General features: G+C 44.6%; 2 protein-coding genes and 1 non-coding gene across 5 annotated transcripts in view; all 3 read left to right on the top strand.

The window, feature by feature from the left end:
- LOC120451154 (extracellular serine/threonine protein CG31145) overlaps positions 1-14,982 on the top strand; it is a 65,797-nt gene extending 50,815 nt beyond the window's left edge. For 2 of the 3 annotated variants that reach the window (XM_039634581.1, XM_039634583.1), the window contains exons 9-17: positions 4,071-4,195; positions 5,219-5,297; positions 5,993-6,085; positions 8,365-8,608; positions 11,324-11,332; positions 11,823-11,903; positions 12,182-12,294; positions 13,137-13,277; positions 13,640-14,982. In XM_039634581.1, the coding sequence (XP_039490515.1) occupies positions 4,071-4,195; positions 5,219-5,297; positions 5,993-6,085; positions 8,365-8,608; positions 11,324-11,332; positions 11,823-11,903; positions 12,182-12,294; positions 13,137-13,277; positions 13,640-13,838 (1,084 nt within the window). In that variant the 3' untranslated portion in view covers positions 13,839-14,982. The remainder of the gene's footprint in view (positions 1-4,070; positions 4,196-5,218; positions 5,298-5,992; positions 6,086-8,364; positions 8,609-11,323; positions 11,333-11,822; positions 11,904-12,181; positions 12,295-13,136; positions 13,278-13,639) is intronic. The other variant, XM_044006283.1, reaches the window with a different exon arrangement.
- Positions 14,983-15,160: 178 nt separating this feature from the next.
- LOC120453280 (probable low-specificity L-threonine aldolase 2) lies at positions 15,161-18,250 on the top strand. Its single transcript, XM_039637906.1, has 6 exons — positions 15,161-15,252; positions 15,630-15,846; positions 16,814-16,888; positions 16,957-17,365; positions 17,640-17,776; positions 17,835-18,250. Exons 2-6 carry the CDS (start codon positions 15,633-15,635, stop codon positions 18,152-18,154), a joined length of 1,155 nt encoding a protein of 384 aa, XP_039493840.1. The 5' UTR covers positions 15,161-15,252; positions 15,630-15,632; the 3' UTR covers positions 18,155-18,250.
- A 1,077-nt stretch (positions 18,251-19,327) lies between these two features.
- Positions 19,328-19,448, top strand: Trnal-caa. Its single transcript has 2 exons — positions 19,328-19,365; positions 19,404-19,448. It is a non-coding gene; the product is annotated as a tRNA-Leu (tRNA).
- Positions 19,449-21,117: the final 1,669 nt, after the last annotated feature.

The raw sequence follows: 21,117 nt of genomic DNA, 5'->3' as shown, positions 1-21,117 counted from the left end.
CAGAAATCTTATTTCGAGGGAATTACACCCGGCTAAAAAGGGAGAAACAGCACAAGTTTCCACCAGCTGTCGGTCAGGATGCGAATCCAGCGAATCCTGAGAATACTGAGAATCCTGCAAACGCCGGCTAATAAAAGACTATGCTCAATGTCGACGAGTGTGTAAAACTCCGAGAGCTTGCTGACATTTCGGATGGCAAAGTGGAAATGGAAGTGTAAGTTTTCCCAGACCCCAACACCGCCCTCCCTTCCTCATCAGCTTTTCGCGGATCCCAGCTGCAGTTTGGTCTGCTGTCATTGGTTTTAATGTTCGCGCTCTTGCCGCCGCCGCCGAAGTTTTATCCCCGGCTACAATATAAGTTTAATTTCACTTTCCTTTTGGCCCAGCTCTACACCTCCTTCCCTCCCCCTCTGTAAACTCGGCTCAAAAGTGTCCGTGCTGCAGTACCGCGGGTCCGTCCATTTCGATGGCTCCTCGTTGGTCTTGGCGGCCGCAAAATTTCACACGCACAAACTTTTCCTTCTCTCCATCTAAGCAGCACTTTTGCGGCTATGTGGCTGCGGCCAGGACGCAGCTGCTCCAAGCTGCCAGCACTGTGGAGGAGGGGTAGTCGAGAATGTTGGGCAAATCGGGTAGAAGACTGCTAGAATACTGGAGGACTGTGCGCGTTTGCGAAACTTTACTGACATTTTCTTATGGCAAAATAATTGCGGGCTTGCGGGGCAGCTGGGCGGCTGGGGGGCTGGGGGTTTGGTGGAACTTAAGCAAAGGCCAGGACATGCCGGCTGACAGCTGTTATTATAGTACCCACTTCTGGCGGTCGGCGGCAGTATAACACCAAGGATAACAGCACCAGCAATGGCAGTAGCAAGCCAGTCACTCGGCCACTCATAATCCTGGGTAGAAAGTTTACCTCAGACGCCAGATTCCCATGCTCCAAGCCTGCGGAAAATGCATTTTAATATTTGGTTAATGAGTAATATTAAATTAGCATATCCAACAGGTAACCTAGCACTTAAAACAGGTTACCCTTTTGTTTGTTAGTTACATTTTTGAAGTTTCACAACTGTAACATAGTTTTGGTTAAACAAAATCCAGGCTTATGCTATCTTTACACCGCTTTTCACATTGCTCTTTAGCTAAAATTCGCGAAATAGTATTAAGCTGTAAGCAAAGTTTATTCCCGGCCATTGCCATGGCAGCGATACTGTGCAGGATGCGCAGGATTCAGGACTTTGCCAGCGGGATTCAGGACTGCGGCACTTGGGAATTCGGGATACCGCCTGTCCTGTCAAATCGTCAAACCGAGCGCAATTAAGCTGATTAGTGAGCGTCATTCAGAGTGAAGCCCATCCACGTCCATGTCCTGCCACGTCTGTCCACGTCCTTCCACGTCCGTCGTCCCATCGCTGACATAAATAAATTTAATTTCCGCTAAACATAACTCAAAGTAAACTTTTGACGCGAGTAACCGCCAGGAACGTGCAACTGCCGAGGGAAGCGGTCGAGGGGGCCGAGGGGGCTAGCGGTTGCGGGGTACTACCAATTATATGAAAATCTCTTTTTCAATTATTTTCCTTCTTTTCTTTTTATTTCGTTTTTTTTTGTTGTGTGTCGTGCATTTCGCAGCGTTTCTGTTTTTGCGCTGCGGTACGTTGTTGTCATCGTCGTTGAGCTGTCAACGCTTTGCATAACAAAGTTTTTCGCGGGCTTAGACCACTGGAATTGGGGGGGAATGGTGGGGTGGTGATGGAGGCCTTGGTGGTTGAAGGACAGTGGGTGGTTTTCGGAGGGTGGGAGGCAAGAAGGGGGGCTGTTGGCCGACTGTCACTGCGGTTGTCAGCGTTTGTAAGACCATGTTTGGCGGGATATGTGCTTGTGGGCCACGTGTCACGTGCGCTTTTGGCGTGCTTCTGCCCCACCCGGTAGCAGCGCCACCCCCTCCTCCCCCCACCACCTCGTTTGAACCCACCTTCTGCAGCACTTTCTCTTGTAATGCGATTTCGGGTTTTGTTGACTGCCGGCCGCTGCAACTGATTTACGTGACTCAATTACCCATGGGATTTGAATCCCATTCGGCTGGCGAGCTCTCACTCCCTTTGTTCCAGTGTTCCAGTGTTCCAGTGCTGTTTCGGCACGGCAAGTGCAACAGCTGGCCATTCGGAGCAAGCCGCAGACTCGCAGAAACATATGGCCATTCTGCGGACAGCGGCCAGTGTGCTTAGTCAGTGTCCGGCTCGGGCGGCTTCATCAATTACGTAGCTCCTGCTCCTGCTCCGGACTCGAGATTCCAGATTTCATTGGCCAACTCTATGCCACGGCCCACTGTTCCGGCTGCTCCACCGCAGTTGACAAATGAAGCATGAGCTGAAATTTGACTGTGCCAAGCGAACACGTTGCTTAGCATACTTTGGGGCACACACTGCCAAAAGGAGCTCTTGAAATGATTCTATACATTATATACATACTATATAGGAAACATGAAAAGCTATAAATATTTTAAAGAAATACAATTTGAACCTGCGAGCAACCGCATTTTAATTCAGATGACAGATGACAGAGGCAATTCGGTACTTAAAAGCAATTATATTCTAATATTCAACCCTTGCGTTCAGCTTTAATCCTGCAGCCTTGAATCTGCTTGCCTTAGCCTGAACGTGATGTAACCTTCGTCACTTCTGTGGGCCCCTTCCTGGCCTGCGATTTCTGGTCATTGTCAACGGATTCCGAGCACTTTGACGCCGCCAGGTGAAAGGGGATGTTCTGTTGGCTGTTCTCGGAAGTTGTCACCATTTCCATGGAACGCTGATATATTGAAAGTCATTCCGGGAGCACGAGAAGGTTGTCTGCCAGACATTTGTTTCCTTCCTGCGCACAAAGACCATTGCAGGCGGCGAAAAAAGGGTTAGGCGTTGAAGTATAACAGAAGTCGTTGGGCAAATTATGAATGGGCTGGGAGTGGGTGGCAGTGGAGCAAGTGGAGCAAGTGAAAGATGCAGAAGGACAATGAGTTATGTAGACGCCATTGAGAACAGCATTTGGGGAGGGGGAGGTGGGTGGTTTGAGCACGGAACGGATATGACTTCATTATCGTGATAAACTTGCTGCACAATGGAGCTGACAACGCCGCCCGTTTGCCACCGTTTGCCACTTTTTCACTGACCAACGAAGCGAGTACATGGGTTTTGCATTTCAATTTGTCGTAACTACACTACTGGTATACACGTATAAATTGTTGTGCATTGTGAATTGAATCGGGGGAAAGAAAGCTAATGCCGATGGAGAGCACTTTGCAGCTTAAATTGTGGCAGCAGGGCCTGCAGTGCTTAACCAGCACAAATTGGACTAAATCTGAAAGCGTAACTGCCGGGGCTTAAGACAAAAGCATTGGCCATGTGAGCGGCACATGTCAAACGTGGAGTGCAAAGCATAATCGGAGAGGAAAAGATATTTTCCGACAATTGCCAGTAGTAGTAGTAGTAGTAGTAGTAGTAGTGTCTGGCAGCAACAGGAAAAATCGACCACCAAAGATTACGGCTGGCTGATGGTGGGGGTGTCTTGGCATTTGCAAACCAAATTGTCATGACAGCAGCGGCAAAGAAAGGATAAAAAAGGAGCTGAAGGAGCAAAAGGAGCAGGGCATTGCTTTGACAAATCAATGTGAGAAATCTTGATATGCAGCCCCAAAGCGTAGCATACTTATGAGGGAGCCCCGAGAACTGGCTGCACTGTGCGAAAAATCTTGCTTGAAGTTATTAAGTAACTTCACTTAAGTAACTTCTGGTATTTTTATACATAAGGCAGAGACGGAGTTTAATGGTTATGTCATTATTATTATATAAAGTTTGAGACAGTTCCTTTTTCTTATTAGGTACAATATTTACTTGGAGTGTAGGGCTGCAGCTTGATTGTCCTTATGGCTTCCTTTTGCCTGCAAAAGACATCCTGCTCTCTGCTAGCTGCGATGCTCGATTTTTACTTACATTTGTGCCATTTTGTTTCCCTTTTGCCCGCACTGCGAGTATATCTATATCTAAACCCGAACAACTTTCCCATCTCTCTCTTTGCAGTGCAAATGCCAGCAATTTGGAGCGCTTCCAATTGCGCATCACGAAGAAGGAGCTGTACGGCGAGCAGGACACTCTGGTGGATGCGGTGCTACGTGACATGATCAAGCTGCCAATACAGCATGTTGGTAAGACAGTCTGCTGCTTCCGTTCCATTCTGCCGTTCGGCAATTGTGGGATTGTAAAGTCATAAATACTGGCCAAGTTTGTTGCACCCCCTCACTTCGATCCTTAGTTTACACGAGGCCAAAAAGGCTAAGCCGGTTGAGAAAAAATGGGGAGAGACTCAGCTGCACATTTAACTCAATTATGTAGAGCTTGGCGGCTGGCTGGCTTTATTGAGGTGCCACTGCGAAACTATTTTCATAGCAAAGTTTTTCCAGCGCATTCATTAAACTCATAATTTATTAATAATAAACTTTTAACAGCGGCTGCTCGGAGCTGCGAAAAGAAAACTCATTTGCAGTTAAGGGAGAACCAAGGGCTAGACCAAGGGGTGGCAACAATGACACTGTGGCAGCATAATTGCTGCAACTTTGGCTTTGTTCTGCCTGGCATTTATCACGTATACGCCGCGTTTACACTGGCGCATTCTAACGCAGACAAACACGCAACACTTTGGCTTTAGAGCAACTTTCGAGAGATAATTCATAAGTAATACACAGGGCCAATTTTCATTTGTTTGCTTTTGAATAAATTCCAATGAAATGTGCTGTGTGTGTGTGTGTGTGTGTGTTTGTGGCAGGAGCTTTGGTTTTATGTGCCCTTACGGTCAGTCAGCCGGTCAGAAGCTGGAAGCAGCAAGGTCCAAAGCAACAATGAGCCAAGTTTTCGCTTCACTTCACACACTGAATCGCAAAAAGCAAGCCAAGGCGGGTTTTATTTGAGGCTTCTTTGTGCGGTTGCGTTTACGCAATATTTGTGTGCTCTTTGAATGCATTTTAATTGGTATTTAGTCGAGTGTAATTTGTTTATGCAGTCCGCTCGGTTCGGTTTGCAATTTTAAAAGCCGTCTCGGTGATCGCTGATGTGAGAATTGCATGCATTTTTGGTTCTTGTTGGTTTCTGTTGGTTTTTGGTTTTTGCTTCAATTAATTGCGAGTGCTTGATTAATTTACATTCATTCTTCTGTTTTTTTTTTCCATTCGCAGTGCAAAAGGAGGGCGGCACCCAGCTGAAATTGATCATCGAGTACCCAAACGATATCAAGGCCTTAATGAAGCCGATGCGGTGAGTTTGGCCAACGGATGGACGAAGATTTCCCGGTCTGTCGCCGCTTAATGCATTTGTCCCTTGGATTTCCGCGCGCGTGTAATGAATGCAACTTTCGCCCACTTGTCGACAACACTTTTCGCACAGTCGAGTAAATAAAATTGCGCTTTTTATTCGCGCTGACTTTCCTGCGGCCTGTCGATGGAAATTCCACGTCCATTGCCGTCGTTTTGCGGTCGCACTTCAAGCTGCTCGCCAAATTTAAAACATTCATGCACTTTTTAATGAGATTTAAACGCGTTGGCTTGGTCAGCGTGCTGGTTTCTCTCACTCTCTGCCATCGCTGCCTTCATCGCAGCTTCCAAAGTGCAAAGTGTCCTTATAATGCCATTCATTTGCAATTTAAATGAAAGCCCTTCTTCTTTTCCCTGTCTTTTTTTTTTTAAATAAATATATAGGAACATTTACTCTTTCTTTTTTTTGAATAGCACTCCCTTTCGTGTAAGTAATTAAGCTGGCACATGGCACGTAGCAATGCAGGTACACCGTGGGAAAATTCAAAGTGGCCACACGCAAATGCATTAAGCTGGTGACAGAAGCCCGCAGTTTCTATTCATTTCATTATGTCGCATCCCCACCTCTGATCCCGCTCATTTGCAATTTGCATTTTGCATTTTTTACTTTTTCCTCTTTTTTTTTACACATTTCCACAGGTTTCCGCGGGAGCAGCAAACGCTGCCCAACCACTTCTACTTCACGGACTATGAGCGCCACAACGCCGAGATTGCCGCCTTCCACCTGGACAGGTGAGTTCTCCATACTACATCCCATTTCCCTCCATTTCCATTTCCATTGCAACTCGTCGCCAGTGGTGAACTTTCATCGGGTGCATTCGAGTGCACAAGAATTCCGTTGTGAAATCGTTCGATCGAATTAAATCTGCCCAGGCATCGTGTAAATGTCTGGCATACTCTTATTTATTTTTAATTTAATTTTCAATTATACGTAAATATTTATGGTGAGCATTGAACGGATTCCCACCGCAGCACAAAGGCGGGGAAATCGGGAAAATCGGCAAAATATTGTGCAAAATCAATTTGAAATATTCAATTAGGCAAACCAGACTGTATTCTGCAGACGGCCGGAAAATACCTGAATTAATTTAAGCGACTAAAAAGGGATTGTTCTGAATGCTATGAAAAAATACACTTTATAATCCTTTCACAGCTATTTTTTTGTATCATTGTTAATCGAGCATTCACTTGCAATAAAGTTGTGAAAAAGTATTGATTATATAATCATGTTAGGTATTTTAGAATAATATACCTATTGTTAGCATTTTTAGCTGAAACCTTTTAATTAAACAAATGTATGTATTTTGGTATAGTGCTCATAAAAGGGTATTATACTCTAACAATAATAGCTATTCCTTTGGCCAATAATAGTTAAATTCCGGGTGGCCGTGCTCAAATTATTTTCGCTACCACATTTCCACTTTATGGCCCCTTGAAAGTTATTCGTTTTTTTAGTGCATGACAAAGCAATCAAATTAACCAATTTGTCTGCCATGTGAACCGGTGAACTGGTGAACCGATCCCTTGGCCAGCATTCAAATTTATAACGCTTTGGATGCCTGACCCTCGGCGATTAGAATCCCAATAATCCTGACACACACACACTCATATACACACACATGCTGAGGTCAGACCGCACTCAATTTATGTTCATTATTTATGATAGCCGGGCAGAGTGAAATAAAAAATGTCCATAATACATTTACCCGTTTTTGGGGTGGCCAAGGCCAAACGACGCCATTAAATGATGTTTAAGAATATATTTTTCAAAAGGCAAAAAGCTTGGTGGCGCCAAAGCGAAAGCAAAACTCATGTAAATGATGTGGCCACATAACCCCACATGACTGCCAGTATGCCAGTATGCCAGTCTGGCTATCTGCGCCCTTTCATGGCTAATTAACTTGGCCAAGTGGCCTGACATGTCCTGCCGTAATTTAGACGGAAATTGTCTGCATAGTTAGCAGCTGCTTGCCTTTGGACAAAACTTTGACGGCCAGGTTAATTGCCGGGGGATTTTTGAGTTTAGATAAGGCGTCATAACTTGTGTAATTGTTGTGGCTGCCAGCCGCACGCACATGCCGCACATATCCTCCAATTGAGTTGGCTCAAAACTCTCCTGTCGATTGGCTGGCCAAAACTCCTCCGAGTATTGGATGGCCCAACTTCTGGCAACTCGAGCTGTCAGCTCTCTAATGGAGTCACATGTGTGTGTGGTGTGTGCCGTGTGATGGAGTGCCTCCTCGTGGGTGATGGAAATTTACGGCATTTTCCCATTTTGACCTCGGTGGCTGGCAATGCCAATGCCAGTGTCCAGACAATGGAACATGCTTCATGTTGCCAAATAATTTCGATAATATTTTCTGCTCAGTCTGACCATCCACCTCCACCATTCCACCACATAAATCTCAGGCGAACCCTTTCAGATCGAAATAGATTAACCGTGACTAGTCGAAAAGATTGATGAAATCTTCATTTAATAATAGAATACGAGGTATATTTCTTGCGCAGCTACCAACGTAATTTGATTGATGAAAACAAAGCAAAGGAGGCTCGGATTTCACTAAATTAGCACAATTGTTGGGCGGCTTGGTTTCCTTAAATAAACAAGAAATTATTTTCCTTATTGTATTACTTACTCCCTACCGTTTGTTGCCCTGACAACAGGCCGCAAATATTTTTCTTATTCTTGATTACGCATTCCGGTTCACACGCAGCCTGTTTCCCTCGCCCCCACAAACCATTAAGAAAAAGTTTACCCGCCGAGCTCTTATTTCTCGTAGGATGTTTCGTTTTTTACAGGGTACTCATAGAACACATGGGGTATATTGTATACGCAACATAATTCCAAGGCATTAGGAAAGTCTTCGCATACAATTTTTTTATTAATATTATTTCCTTTGGTTTTTGCAAGAGTATTTTTAACAGGATATCCCCCGTTCGTCAGTCTTGTCTATGTATTTTTTTTTTGGCATTTTGTTAACCGCTTTTCTGCACCTCTTCTCCGGTTTCAGGATCCTGGGATTCCGGCGCGCCATGCCCGTGGCCGGTCGTACACTGAACATTACGACCGAAATTTATCAACTGGCCGAGGAGAATTTATTGAAGACGTTCTTTGTTTCGCCATCGCTGAATTTATGCTTCCATGGCAAGTGCTCGTACTATTGTGACACCTCGCATGCCATTTGCGGCAATCCGGACATGTTGGAGGGCTCCTTCGCCGCCTTTCTGCCCAACTTTGAGTCGGGCAATCGCAAGGTATGTATCGTATCCTAGACACGCGGCGGATACACCGCCTCCACATTGCACAGCCACCTCATCCAGCATATCCAGCTTCCAGCATCCAGCACGCATGCCAGTGGGTTGGGATGGAATGGAATGGGATGGGATGGGATGGGATGGGATGGGATGGGATGGGATGGGATGGGATGGGATGGGATGGGATGACATGGTATGGGCATCATGTCTGTGGGCCTGGCTAAGTGGTTTTTGATTAATGCACGGCCAGCTTTAACACTGTGCCAGATTACAATTTATGCTCTGCCCGCTTTCATTACCACATTCGTGCGCCTGGCCAAATAACAAATCACTTTATTTACTTAGTTCGTTAGCTGTTTGCTTTGGGGTGCCCATGTCGCTCGCAACAGGTGAGCAATGGACTATGGACGATAAGCTAGGTGGTGGTCAGTTCTTAGAAATACATGAGCCATGAGCCATGAGCAGAACAACTCACTTAAGGTTTAGAGGGTATTTTTAAAGCTGGCTAGCTGACTGGCTGACTGGGCCAAGCGAATGAACTCACTCTTAATTTGCATAATTTCTGTTGTTCGTATGCCTTTTATCCTTTGTTTGTGCGGATGCCGGACTCGTTTACCTTTCACCCTCCCCAGTGAGCCACTTCATTGCCATTCCCAATCCCAATCCCAATCCCATTTCATTCATTCGTTTGGCCGTTAAATTAAGAGCAGAAATATTGTATCAGTTCTTCAGCGACTGGTAAAGCGGAAAATGGAATATAAAATGCAGGGACCCAGGACTCAGTCGTTGTTGGCGTTAATAAATTCTAGAGTCCACTCCATCAACGGTGAAAAAAACACGAGCGGTGGTGAGGAAGGGAAAAGGGAAAACGGCAACAGCTTTTAAATGCAAATTACCGAAAAATTAAAGCCCAGTCCTGTTCACTTCAGGACCTCGGAACCTCGGGACTGTCTCGGTTGTCGAGCGGTGGCCATAAAAAGGGTTCAGCTGGACTCATCCCTCAGATTTGCCGCAGCAGAGGCATTTTATTTTTAGTCCATTTTGAGCAGAGCTATATACTTATATATATATTTTTTTTAGTATCCCTGCCCCGAAGCCTCAAAGGAATAATTCTCCTTATTTCCCCCCTTTTTTTTTTTTGTGCGGCTTGCTCTCCAAACAGTTTACAAGTAGAAAATGGTTAAGTGTATACTTGAGATTTGGCGTAAGGCAAAACTGTAAATTATGCACAAGAGATCATTTTTCTTTCTCCTCTTGCACACAGCCCTATTTCTTTCCCGTTTTTCCCATCCCCACCCTTCAGGTTTTTCCTACTTTCCTTTTCCGGCCTGGCCAAGTTTTGTTTCCCCTGCGTTGCAAACAACGAGGAGATTTTTGTAACTGAACAGAATTTTAATTAAGTTGCAAATTTGATTTGCACGCTTGTTAAATGCTTTGGGAATTCATTTAAGAGGGATCTACGGGTAACTAAATTGCAAGGACCGAAAGAAAAGGAAAAAATAATCGTGATAACTAAACAATTGATTAGATTACAGCCGGGATAAAGAGTAGAGCTCAAGCATTTAGAAACTCCTTTTAATTGGAGAGGAGCCGACTTGAATCACAGAAATTGGCTTAAATGCAGGTGCTTCAGTATCATCGAACAAAGTTGCTTGAGACATTTATTCTTGATACCCATTTTATGTTTTTAACACTGAAACTACCACTGCGCACAATTCAAATACATTTAAGTTTATAACCAACCCAAAGTGGGCATTTCATTTCGTTCGAATGACTAAAGTATTTTGGGTTGCATTTTTAATTGAATGCTTTAATTATTCGGTTAATAAAATAGAACTATGGTAATTGCATTCCATGAGAGTCCGCTGAGTTTGGGGCATCATTTCCATAAAAGTCATTGCATCCTAAAGCTTTTCCATGGGGTTCACAAACTTATCAAGTCCATTTAACGCGAAGCTAACAAAAATTGCAAATTGCTTGCCTCACATTCTATGTTTTTTTTTGCAAGCGCGCGCGTTTCCCATTTCCCGCTGCTCTTATAAAATTTAATTTTGCTTGATTTATGCATATTTTTTTTGTTGCTTTTTTGGTAAGCTAAGCTAAGGTGAACAGTGGAGCTAAAGGAGCGCTATGAGAATCCCCCCGCTCCGCTGTCACCATGGCAGCGTTAACTTACCTGGTTTTTTCTGCTTTATGTTTGCTTTTTTCACTCACTTTTTTTTCGTAGTAGTTTGTTGCTTTTCCCCAAGTTTGCATTTTCCGCTTTCTGTTTGCCTTGCTTTGCTTTGCGCCGCCTGCTGCATTCTTCGGACCCCCGACTCCCTGCGAAAAGCGGCGGGAAAACCCCAAACCTAATCCCAACCCCAACACGAAAAATGGGGGCGTTCCTGTTTTGGTCCAAGCTTCCGGTCATTACACACTCCGCCTGCACCGATGCCACGCCCACTCGGCATTAAACGCCCAACGCGCCGAGCTTTTATTATGCATTTTTGTGCGCTCTGCTCCCCTTCATATTTTTAATTCTTTTATATATATATATTTCATATATAATTTGTTGTGTTGCCGCCTCCTGTTCCCGCCTCCCGCTCGTGTTTCTGCTGCTCCTGCTCCTGCTCCTGTTTCCGATCCTGTTTCTTGTTCCTGTTTCTGTGCTGCTGTTGTTGTCGTTGTCGTTGTTGTTGTCGCTATTGTTGACCCCCTGACCCCGCAACACAGGGACGAAAGGTAAGTTGCGGTGGCTCAGAGGAAACGGCAGCGGTCGAGACTAAAGTTTTATTGCCCGCCTTCAGTGCGGGCAGAATAATTTAATTTAAACAAAATTAATTTGGCCTGCAGTTGGAAGAATTCGCAAGGAAGTCGCACAAAGCAGCCATAAAGCAAAATTATTATTTTTACACTAAGGTGAAAAAGTGCAATGCTGTTACTAAAATGTGAATCAAATCAGAGAAAAAACTATGCCACCTAAAATTGTAATATCTAAGAAAGTACAATATCTTTATTTGATTTTTTTTGATGGTAACATATCGGGGCAGTCAGAACTCGAAGATCTTACTTTAAAGTGTATAGAAAACTATATTTCATAGCGTACATATTCAAGCAAATGAATGCCTTTCGCCAAGACAGATATTACTCGGGCGATTGCGTAAGCGGTTTACTGTCGGCCTGCACGAATGCGAATTGATTTCCGGTCGTCCTTTGCTTTTTCATCCAACAGCTGTGGCGGCATCCCTGGCGACGCTCCTACCACAAAAGGAAGAAGGCCCAATGGGAGACAGATGCCAATTATTGTGCCCTGGTATGTATGCCCGAAGTGTGCGGACCGTGCTCCTGCTCCTGCTCCTGCTCCTGCTCGTCCTAGTGCTCGTGCTGCGGTTTCTTTTATTTAATTTGCATTTAAACTCGATTGAAATGCAAATGTTTTTATTGTGGTTGTACGCGGGCGGACGGGAATGGGCAACGCTTCTGACTGGAGCTGACTTAATTAAGACATCGCTGGCCAAGCTGCAGCTTAATTTTGCATTTGATTTTCCCTTTTTTTCCCACTCCTCCAACTCGCTCCTGTGCCCCACTTAGGTCCGGGATATTCCGCCCTACGACGATGGAAGGCGACTGTACGACCTTATGGACATGGCCGTCTTTGATTTCCTCACTGGCAACATGGATCGTCATCATTACGAGACATTCAAGTGAGTAGTATTATGGTATTGGCGTGGGGCAGTGGGCAATGGGGGCCATGTAGTTTTAAGCCGGATGTGGGATGTGCGGGGTAGGCACTGCGTCTGTGTCTGTGTCTGTGTCTGCGTCTGGGTGCAGTGTGTATCTATGTCCTTGGCATGGTAACTAATGCGATCGGTTTATTTCCGCACACATGGCTTTGTTGGCTTCCTGCCTTCGTATCCTCGCTCTGCCTTTGGCACGTTACGTATGCGCCCCGTGTGCGCCTAAGCGCCTGCATTTGCCAGGGATATGCCAGCACCTGCATGCCAAGCAGCCGCCAATGCTGATGGTGATTGTGATGGTGATGGTGATGCTGAAGGTGAAGCCGATGCTGAAGCCAATGCCAATGCCGATGCCGATGCCGTGGCCACAGATGCAGATGCAGCAGCTGGAAAGATATTTTCAGTACCGCCTGCAAAAGGTTGCAAAACATCTCCAGGTTTGTAAGCCGCCCACCTTCCACATCATCGATGCCGGCTCTTTGGAGACCAGGTGCCAGGTGACTTGGCTGTTGCTGCTGCTCCTAAATTGTTTGTTATGCAAAAGCGTTTGTTGGGCTTACGGCGATGTCATCGCTGGCAACCAGCTAACACCTGGCCCAAAATAGTGGCTCGACCTGGTTCATTCCTGACTTTCCCAGCCACTCTGCCACTTTGCCATCTAGCCATCCACTTTTGGCACCCTGGCAATTATGCCCGCCGCCAATCGCGTCCAGAAAAGGACATCGCAGAGGAAGGAAAGAGGGGGTGTACCTGACCTGGCTGATTGCCGAATTCACTCTAATTTGACCCGGCTTTCGTTTGCATTCCAGGGTCTACGGCAACGAGACCTTCCCCCTGCATTTGGACCACGGCCGTGGTTTCGGGCGGCCCTTCCACGACGAGCTCTCCATCCTGGCGCCCGTGCTGCAGTGCTGCCTGATACGCAAGTCGACGCTCATCAAGCTGTTGGAGTAAGTATATATATGGCATCAAACTAAGAGTTATGGTTCGCCTTGATTTGCACTGCTTAGTATGCAAAATATAACTTTAAAACATTCAATTGACAAATGCTGCAGTTCAATCATGCTTTAAGCGGTTTCTGCTTTCTTGTGAAATTCAGTTGTGCGGTTCCTAATGTAATATATTGTAATGTATTTATCTAAACACCAATCTACACAGCTAGATTAATTTGCTTTAATTAAGTTCATTGCAACATTTGGCTTTAATTGCTTTTCAATCAATTATTTAATAACTGCAGACATTGAGACACAGAAATATGTTGTTATGGGTGTAGAAATTATTATTGATTATTATTGTTTTATTTATCTAATAGGTTCCACAATGGCCCCAAGACGCTGTCCCAGCTGATGAGCGAGTCCCTGGGCCAGGATCCCGTCAGTCCGGTGCTGTGGCAGCCGCACCTGGATGCCCTGGACCGGCGGACCGGCATCATCCTGCAAAGCATACGCGACTGCATAAAGCGCAATCCGCCGGGCGACGTGGACGGATCCGAGGCGGACGTCTCCTCGTAGCGATGAGGAGGCGACCGGCGTGAGACCACAAATCATCCTAGAGCATTAGTTTAAATCCCCTAGCTGTTAGTCGCGTGTCCTGTGTGTTGAAACTGAAACAGAAAACAATTAGCGTTAATGTTTGGTGGCAATCGGTCTTTGAAAAAGATCAACGTCCTAAGTGAAGGTAACCCTGTCGCTCTTTCTGCACATACCAAAAAAAAAAGAAAACGAAAAGAAAAACACAAAATTAGAAAAGAACAAGAAAAAGGATAAGGAGGCCAAGAGCCGAGGGCGGAAATGAATTCACTCTAATGTTTATACTTTCACCTAGATTGTGTGTCGGGCAGCAGGAAAATGCTTTGATTGGCAATGAAAATTGAGTACCTCCCACCCAATCGCACACCCAAATCAAACCCAGCACTATCGTACGCTTACAGTGGGTGCCAAAAGTAAACGAAGCGACGACGCAATGTGCAAACAACTTGAATGGGAAAGTAAAAACTAATATAGGGCAAAACTTGACATTTTGCCAGCGTGCGCCAGAAGGAAACTTGTTTAAAAGACTATAAAACATAAACAACAAGAACTAAAACTGAAAGGATAACTCCAAAAAAAAAAAAAACAAAATTGAAACTATTTTCTAAATATTTATTTATAATTTTTTCATACATTTTATGACTTTTACATACATACTATGTGCATACACTTTTCTCGTATGCAATGCTGCCCCAACTCCCCCCACCCCACGCCCCCATTCTCAAGAAAAGTTGTTGCAAGCTTAGTTCGTAAGTTGACCACCTAACAATTATGATCGATATCAGGCGTAGCTTTATCCGATTCAAGGATCGTCTTATTAGTTAGTCCAATCAGTTCCAGAGCGAGAATCATGTACTTTATCAGAGAAATGAGAAACAACTACTGTTAACAATCTAATTATTACTATTATTGAGTACATAGCTAAGTTAAATTTGTTTTTATTATTGTAACGTTTTTCAATTGTACCTTGAGTGGTTGAGATAGCGTACATTGATTGGCCAAGAAAAGAGACAGGTGAATAGTGAGTGAAAACTATGAGAAGACAACCAACAAAATTGTGTTAGACATAGTAAAATTTTAGTGAAAATTTCTGATGTAATTAATAAAAAAAGTACCAAAGAAAAAACCTTTGTTCTTAATGATCCGGAAACTCGAAAGAAACGTAGTGTGGACAGGGCTTAAAAGCATGGCGTAAGTATTTATGCTCTCTCCCTGTAAATTACTCGATCGCCGCTCAATTGGGAACAGAATGTTGAGGGCTCTCCGCTGGAGCTTGCTCTTTAAAGAATATAAGGAAGGCCATTTAGCAGCTGTTGGGGTCAGTTCCCCACTAGCTCTGATCCGAGCACGTTGTCTGCTTTTTGTTTTCGCACATTATTATCAATTGAAATTCCAAGTGAGTTCTCTGACTTATGTTTGTTGTTGACATAAGTGTTTTTTTTTTTGACAAATTGAATAAAGTGTGTAAAAATTGAATTGAATAAACGAGCTCCGCTGGGAGATCAAGTGTTAAATATAAACTAATGATTATGCAATCGCTGAAAGCAGCACATGCCAATTCCAATCGAGTGCCTCTGTCGCGAAGTGATTGTTTTTCTTTGGTGTTGTTGAGTGCCCCCAACCACCAATCGCCTATCAATTATTTAAGGCAGTGCAACTGACGTGTCTCAATGTAAATGAGTGCGCGATATTCCATGGGGGATTTGCTGGCCATAAAGAAGGAAAATCAACATAGCCCACCTTATGCAAATAACCGAGCTAATCAACTTGCAGAAAATGACCTCCATCCACTCCGTTGTTGACCTGCGCTCGGACACCGTCAGCCAGCCCACGGACAAGATGCGGGCCCGGATGGCCGCCGCCGTGGTCGGGGATGATGTTTACGGCGAGGATCCCACCGTCAACGAACTGGAGGCGCGGACAGCGGCCATTTTCGGCAAGGAGGCGGGCCTCTTTGTGCCCAGCGGCACCATGGGAAATCTACTGGCAAGTGAGTGGCAACTGCCCGGAGTCGTAAATAAAACCCTGGCTCATTTTCGGTCTCTGTTAGTGGGCTTCCGTAGTGGGGAATCGCTTATGTTTATTAGTTTAAACCGAGGCCAGTCTCAGATTACACAAAAGGTGGCTGGATTGTGGGTGTGGATGTGCTTGTGGGCCAAGTGAAAAGGTGAATGAAAGAAACAAGAAAGCAGAGCTCATATCATGTATCAGGTACATTATCGTAAAGGCTAAGGGCAGCCATAAACATAACATTAATTTTTATAGACTTTAATATTAGACGTGGACGTGTGCACGAACATAGGGAACAGAACTGAAAGAACTGAAAGAAGTGAAGGATAAAGGACGCTGCCATCGCAAGGAGTTACCGCTTTGGGCATCGCAATCTGGAGTAATTTATGCATTCTCTCAAATTAATATTTCTAATGGAATTTGAAGTTTGCATTTTATTCAAAAGAAAACTGCTGCACTCAGTGCTCGAGATTGTGCTAATTTTTCAACAGGGTTGCTCATTGGGTATGCGGCAATAAAAGGTGAAATTTATAAGTGTACTTCCTGGTTTTAATTAAGATTTTTCTTTTATGAACTCTTAAATAAGGTAAAAGATACACAGTTCAGTTAGTTCCGTTCATTATCAAATCATAATAAAGTTCAGCTGGTACTCTCCACTGATAATAATTCAGCCTTATCTTAGCAAGTTTAAGTACACTTGAAGACTAATCAAAAATCTATTAAATGACCAGATGTTTGAATGCCTTTGTGTATAAAACCTTTTTCCGGAAACGATAGGGATCATAAACTAGGTCTATTCAGATCAGTAACAATTAGTAAGCCTGTATTAGGTGTTCAGTGTTAAAGATGGGTTCAGAGTTAAACCGAAAAGCTTGTGGATGAATCCTTGATTATCCAACTCCCGAGCCAAGTGAATACTGCAATGCTTCCCTTGATAATCCCCCCAGTTATGGTTCACTGCCATCGTCGTGGCACGGAGGCCCTGGTCGGCGATTTATCGCACATCTTTCTGTACGAGCAAGGTGAGAACAGCAAACACTCCGCCAGGACACAGCCAGGACTCCATAGCGTCTTCATTAATCACGTCTAGGTGGCGCCTCGCATTTGGCCGGAGTCCAATTAGCCACTCTGAAGAACGAGCAGGATGGCACCTTCAGTCTACAGGAGCTGCGTCGCAGGATTCGCCACAACGACTGCCACGAGCCCATCACCTCGCTGGTGGTGGTGGAGCAAACCCACAATATCTGCGGCGGCAAAGTGGTGCCCCTGGCCTTCCTGGACGAGCTAGCTGCTCTCATCCGTCAGCCGGGTGTGGGCACTGGCAACGCCCGCATCGCCCTCCACATGGATGGTGCGAGGGTCTTCAATGCGGCCACCGCCTTGGGCGTGGGAGTGGAGCGCATCTGCCGCGACTTCGATTCGGTATCCATCTGCCTCAGCAAGGGCTTATCGGCTCCCGTGGGATCCGTGCTAGTCGGCACCAAGGCCTTCATTTCGGAGTGAGTTTAACCCCGCCCACGGCATCAGTGTTTAACACGCTGCTTGCCTGGGCCATATTTGCTTTTCCGGATCCGGTGACTCCTCCGATACTTCAATATAATTACGGAAATTGGTGCTTAGCTCCGGTCCATTTTTAGTTCCTGGTAACTGTATCTTAGTTATAGCATTTTTTTGCACTTTATTTCAATTTTAATGGAATATTAAATATTACACAGTTGTAGGTGGTTACTATTTAGATTACTGGTAATATAACATATAATTTTCCACACTTAGAGCACATCGATTGCGCAAAGCTTTGGGAGGCGGCATGCGGCAGGTGGGAGTGCTGGCAGCAGCTGGACTGGTGGCCTTGGATGAAGTGGTTCCACTTCTGGGCAAAGATCACGAGCGGACCAAGAAAATTGCCAACGGTTAGTGTCACCACATCTAACATATTTGCACACATATAAATATCAATTTCCTCCACAGCCATTTACGAACTGAAAAGTCCCAACATTACCGTGGACCTGGAGACTGTGCAGAGCAACATCCTTCTGGTGGAGATAACCCAACCCAAACTGACTGCCAGTGACTTCTCCACCCGGTTGAGCATCGTTGATGCTGGCGAGGTGGAGGCCGGAGTGACAGACAAGAATGGAGCCGGCATTGTGGTGAAGGCCAGTGCCCGGGACTGGGCATTTGCGAGAGTGGTGCTCTACCATCAGGTGGACGATGAGCAAGTGGACCTGGCCATCAGGAAGCTGAAGTACGTCATCGGGCAGTACGACAAGCAATGGCCCAGGAGCTAGACTTCTGTAATTCTTTTGAATATTACTGGAAAGACAAACACAATTAGATTTTGCATTTTGTCGTTTAATTAAAGACATAGAGGGAGCAAAAGAAGATCTCAAATTTGTATTATTGCCCCTTGAGTGGGTCCGAGCTGCGTTTACATTCACGCATGACCGGGCACCGTTCCGTCGAAGCTGATGGACATCCGGCCGGACTCCACTCCCACTCCCACCGCCCACCAATTTTGCTGCTCCTCCACGAACATCCTATTCCAGCTACCCCGAAGTTTTCCCTTGTGTGTCTGCATGAGTGCCCGGCTGAATGGAATAATAAAATTATTTTTAAAATATTATTGTCAATCCGGCGATGTGCTCATCGATTTAAAAGCCTGCAGTACCCCAGTGCTCCTCCATACGCCCAGCCAACGGACAGTTGTGATTTATAAGCAAACTTATCGCCGGCGAAGGCGGAATGCGCTCAAAATGATTGGATCCATGGCTGGATCCAAGGTCCCTGTGTGCTGTTCCCTTACAATGGATTATAGAGAGAGCTGGGCGGAGTGAATGGCACACGGCATTGAAATGTTATATTTTATAAATTATTCTATGCCAAATGAAACGAAATTCAATTAGAGAAATTGCTGAAGCATTTGATAAATTGAAATCGAATTGAATCGGCCAAAGTTGGTCTTTTGTCAGCGCCTTTGAGAGCCTCCGCAGATTTTTGGGCGGGATTAATGTGAAACGAAAAGTCATCTGCCCAAATGGCAAGTAATTATGGAAGGTTGATTTTTTGATCGACTTTCGCAACTGCACCACCGTAACAACAACAACAACAACGACGAACTCGATTTGTGCCCGAAAGTATGCAATGTTCCCCATTAAAGAGCCACATTTCACTCTCACCCCCAGAAAGCACACACATGCGAGCTTTGCGCGAGTGAGAAGGGAGTACGGTGTGCGAGTGAGTTGGGTAGCGAGGAGAGGGGCACACAGTCTATAAATAGCTGCTAGACATGCGACGTTGGGTGTGAAAATGTGTGTTTGGGGCATTGCTTTTTAGCCCATCGCTCCATCATCATCATCATCGCAGCAGTAGAAGTTAATAACCCCCCCCTCCCCCAACTATATGGTATAACGCCAACACCAGCATTTAAACGGGTAACTCATTGGCGCCCTCGCCCGCAACATGTCAGGATGGCCGAGCGGTCTAAGGCGCCAGACTCAAGGCATTCAGTCTTGCCCTTCGCAGAAGGGCGTGCGAGCGTTCTGGTCCTCTCTGAGGGCGTGGGTTCGAATCCCACTTCTGACAAAAACTTTTTTCTTTTTTTTTGTATAGAACATTATATGAAGCATATGACTTATTTACTTTCCCCTTTTATTATTTAAATGTAATGCTGATTTAAAGCAATTTAAGTATTTGAAGTACTCAAACTTGCAGAGATTAAATAATTATGCAATGTTTTGACCTTTATAAGCGGAAAAATAGTAAACCATACAAATGCTTAGTAAAAAAATTATATAAAAAGCCTGACATAGATAACAAATCGCTTTATTTGCAAATGCTTGCATTACCAAAATCAGAGCCTTTAATGCAATTATATTTCTACAATTAATTAATAATTGTATGCCCAACATAAAATCTATTTCCCTCCATTCAACTTTTTGCTAATGCCAAACTTTGCTTATGTATTTTATATACTATTTAAGCCATTTTTAAAATGAGCTCTTGACATAATTGCATGGTCTTTCTGTTTTGTAAACATTAAATAGCATTTGAGCCCAATTAACGTAATTACATGGACCGGTAGACAGATGTACAGCATGTAGTGCATTCAATTATGTGGCACACTCACTTTTCGCAGCCGTTTAAACAAATGAATTGCTTCTAATGAAGTATTTAAGCGCACCTTTCTGGGCAGCCGTGTGTGCGATTTAGTTAAAGTTGAAGTAATTTAATTATGCATTTACACGGTCGACATGTTCAATTAACTAAAGCCACGTTACATCGGCGCCGGCATTAATTTCTGGGGATTTTCAATTCAAACTCGCCTCTTAATGGGCATTAGCATGTTTATTATCGCCCCAAACGGCACCGACTTTATTGGCCATGCCGCTCTTGGTGGCACGTGCCGCGTCTGCCAGGATCGGAGCGGATGGATGGGTTGGGGCAAATGGGTTTTCATATGCGCGGATACATGATGAATAGCGCAGCTCCTTGGCCCAATAAAATATGACGATGGAAAAACGCCATTCCCTCATTATGCCAGACGGGGATTGGCGTGTTACACTTTTCGCCGCCCAAAATGACAATCTGTCATGGAATAAAGTCGTAAACCCGGCAGTCCAAGGAGCTGGCTGGGATTGTTCTGTTTTTCCTGGCTAAATTGAAATTTGCATGAAGTCCAGCCCATATAACAAAATGATTATTCAATTTGCATGGCCGCCTTGAAATCTACAATGCTCGCCTTTTCAACAAGAACCGTCATTTATTTGCAGATAAATGGTCATATCGATTGATGAATGTAGTTGTTTCAACAATGTATTGTGCCAAGAAGAACATGCTTTTGAAACATGTAATTGCTGGATTGCAATTTAAAAAACAATTTATTTACAACGCTGCCATGTTTCCAATATGTTTTTATTGTGTTCGAAAATTACTTTGAACTCCTTTCATCGAATGTCCCACTTGTTTAATGGTTTTTCGGGTGCTCTAATTTAATTAATTGCATGCGCCTAACTAAAGTCAAACAATTTCCGTATTTAATCAACGAGAAAGCAAACGAATGACTCAGACCCAGCGTCAAAGGCTAAGAAGAGTGAAGAGTCGGCCATAAAGGATACTGGATGATAGATATACATAGATGCGGGCGGGGTGGTGTGTGTGTGTGTGGTTGTAAGTCATGCGAACTCATTTCGAAAATTAAGCAAATGTGCTTAAGTATAGGTGCGGTATATCTGTGTGTGTGTGTGTGTGTGTA

This window comes from Drosophila santomea, chromosome 3R (genome assembly GCF_016746245.2).
Source record: "Drosophila santomea strain STO CAGO 1482 chromosome 3R, Prin_Dsan_1.1, whole genome shotgun sequence".
NCBI lineage: Eukaryota > Metazoa > Arthropoda > Insecta > Diptera > Drosophilidae > Drosophila > Drosophila santomea.
The sequence above is the reverse complement of the archived record's forward strand: the minus strand, read 5'-3'. Positions and strand labels throughout refer to the sequence as shown.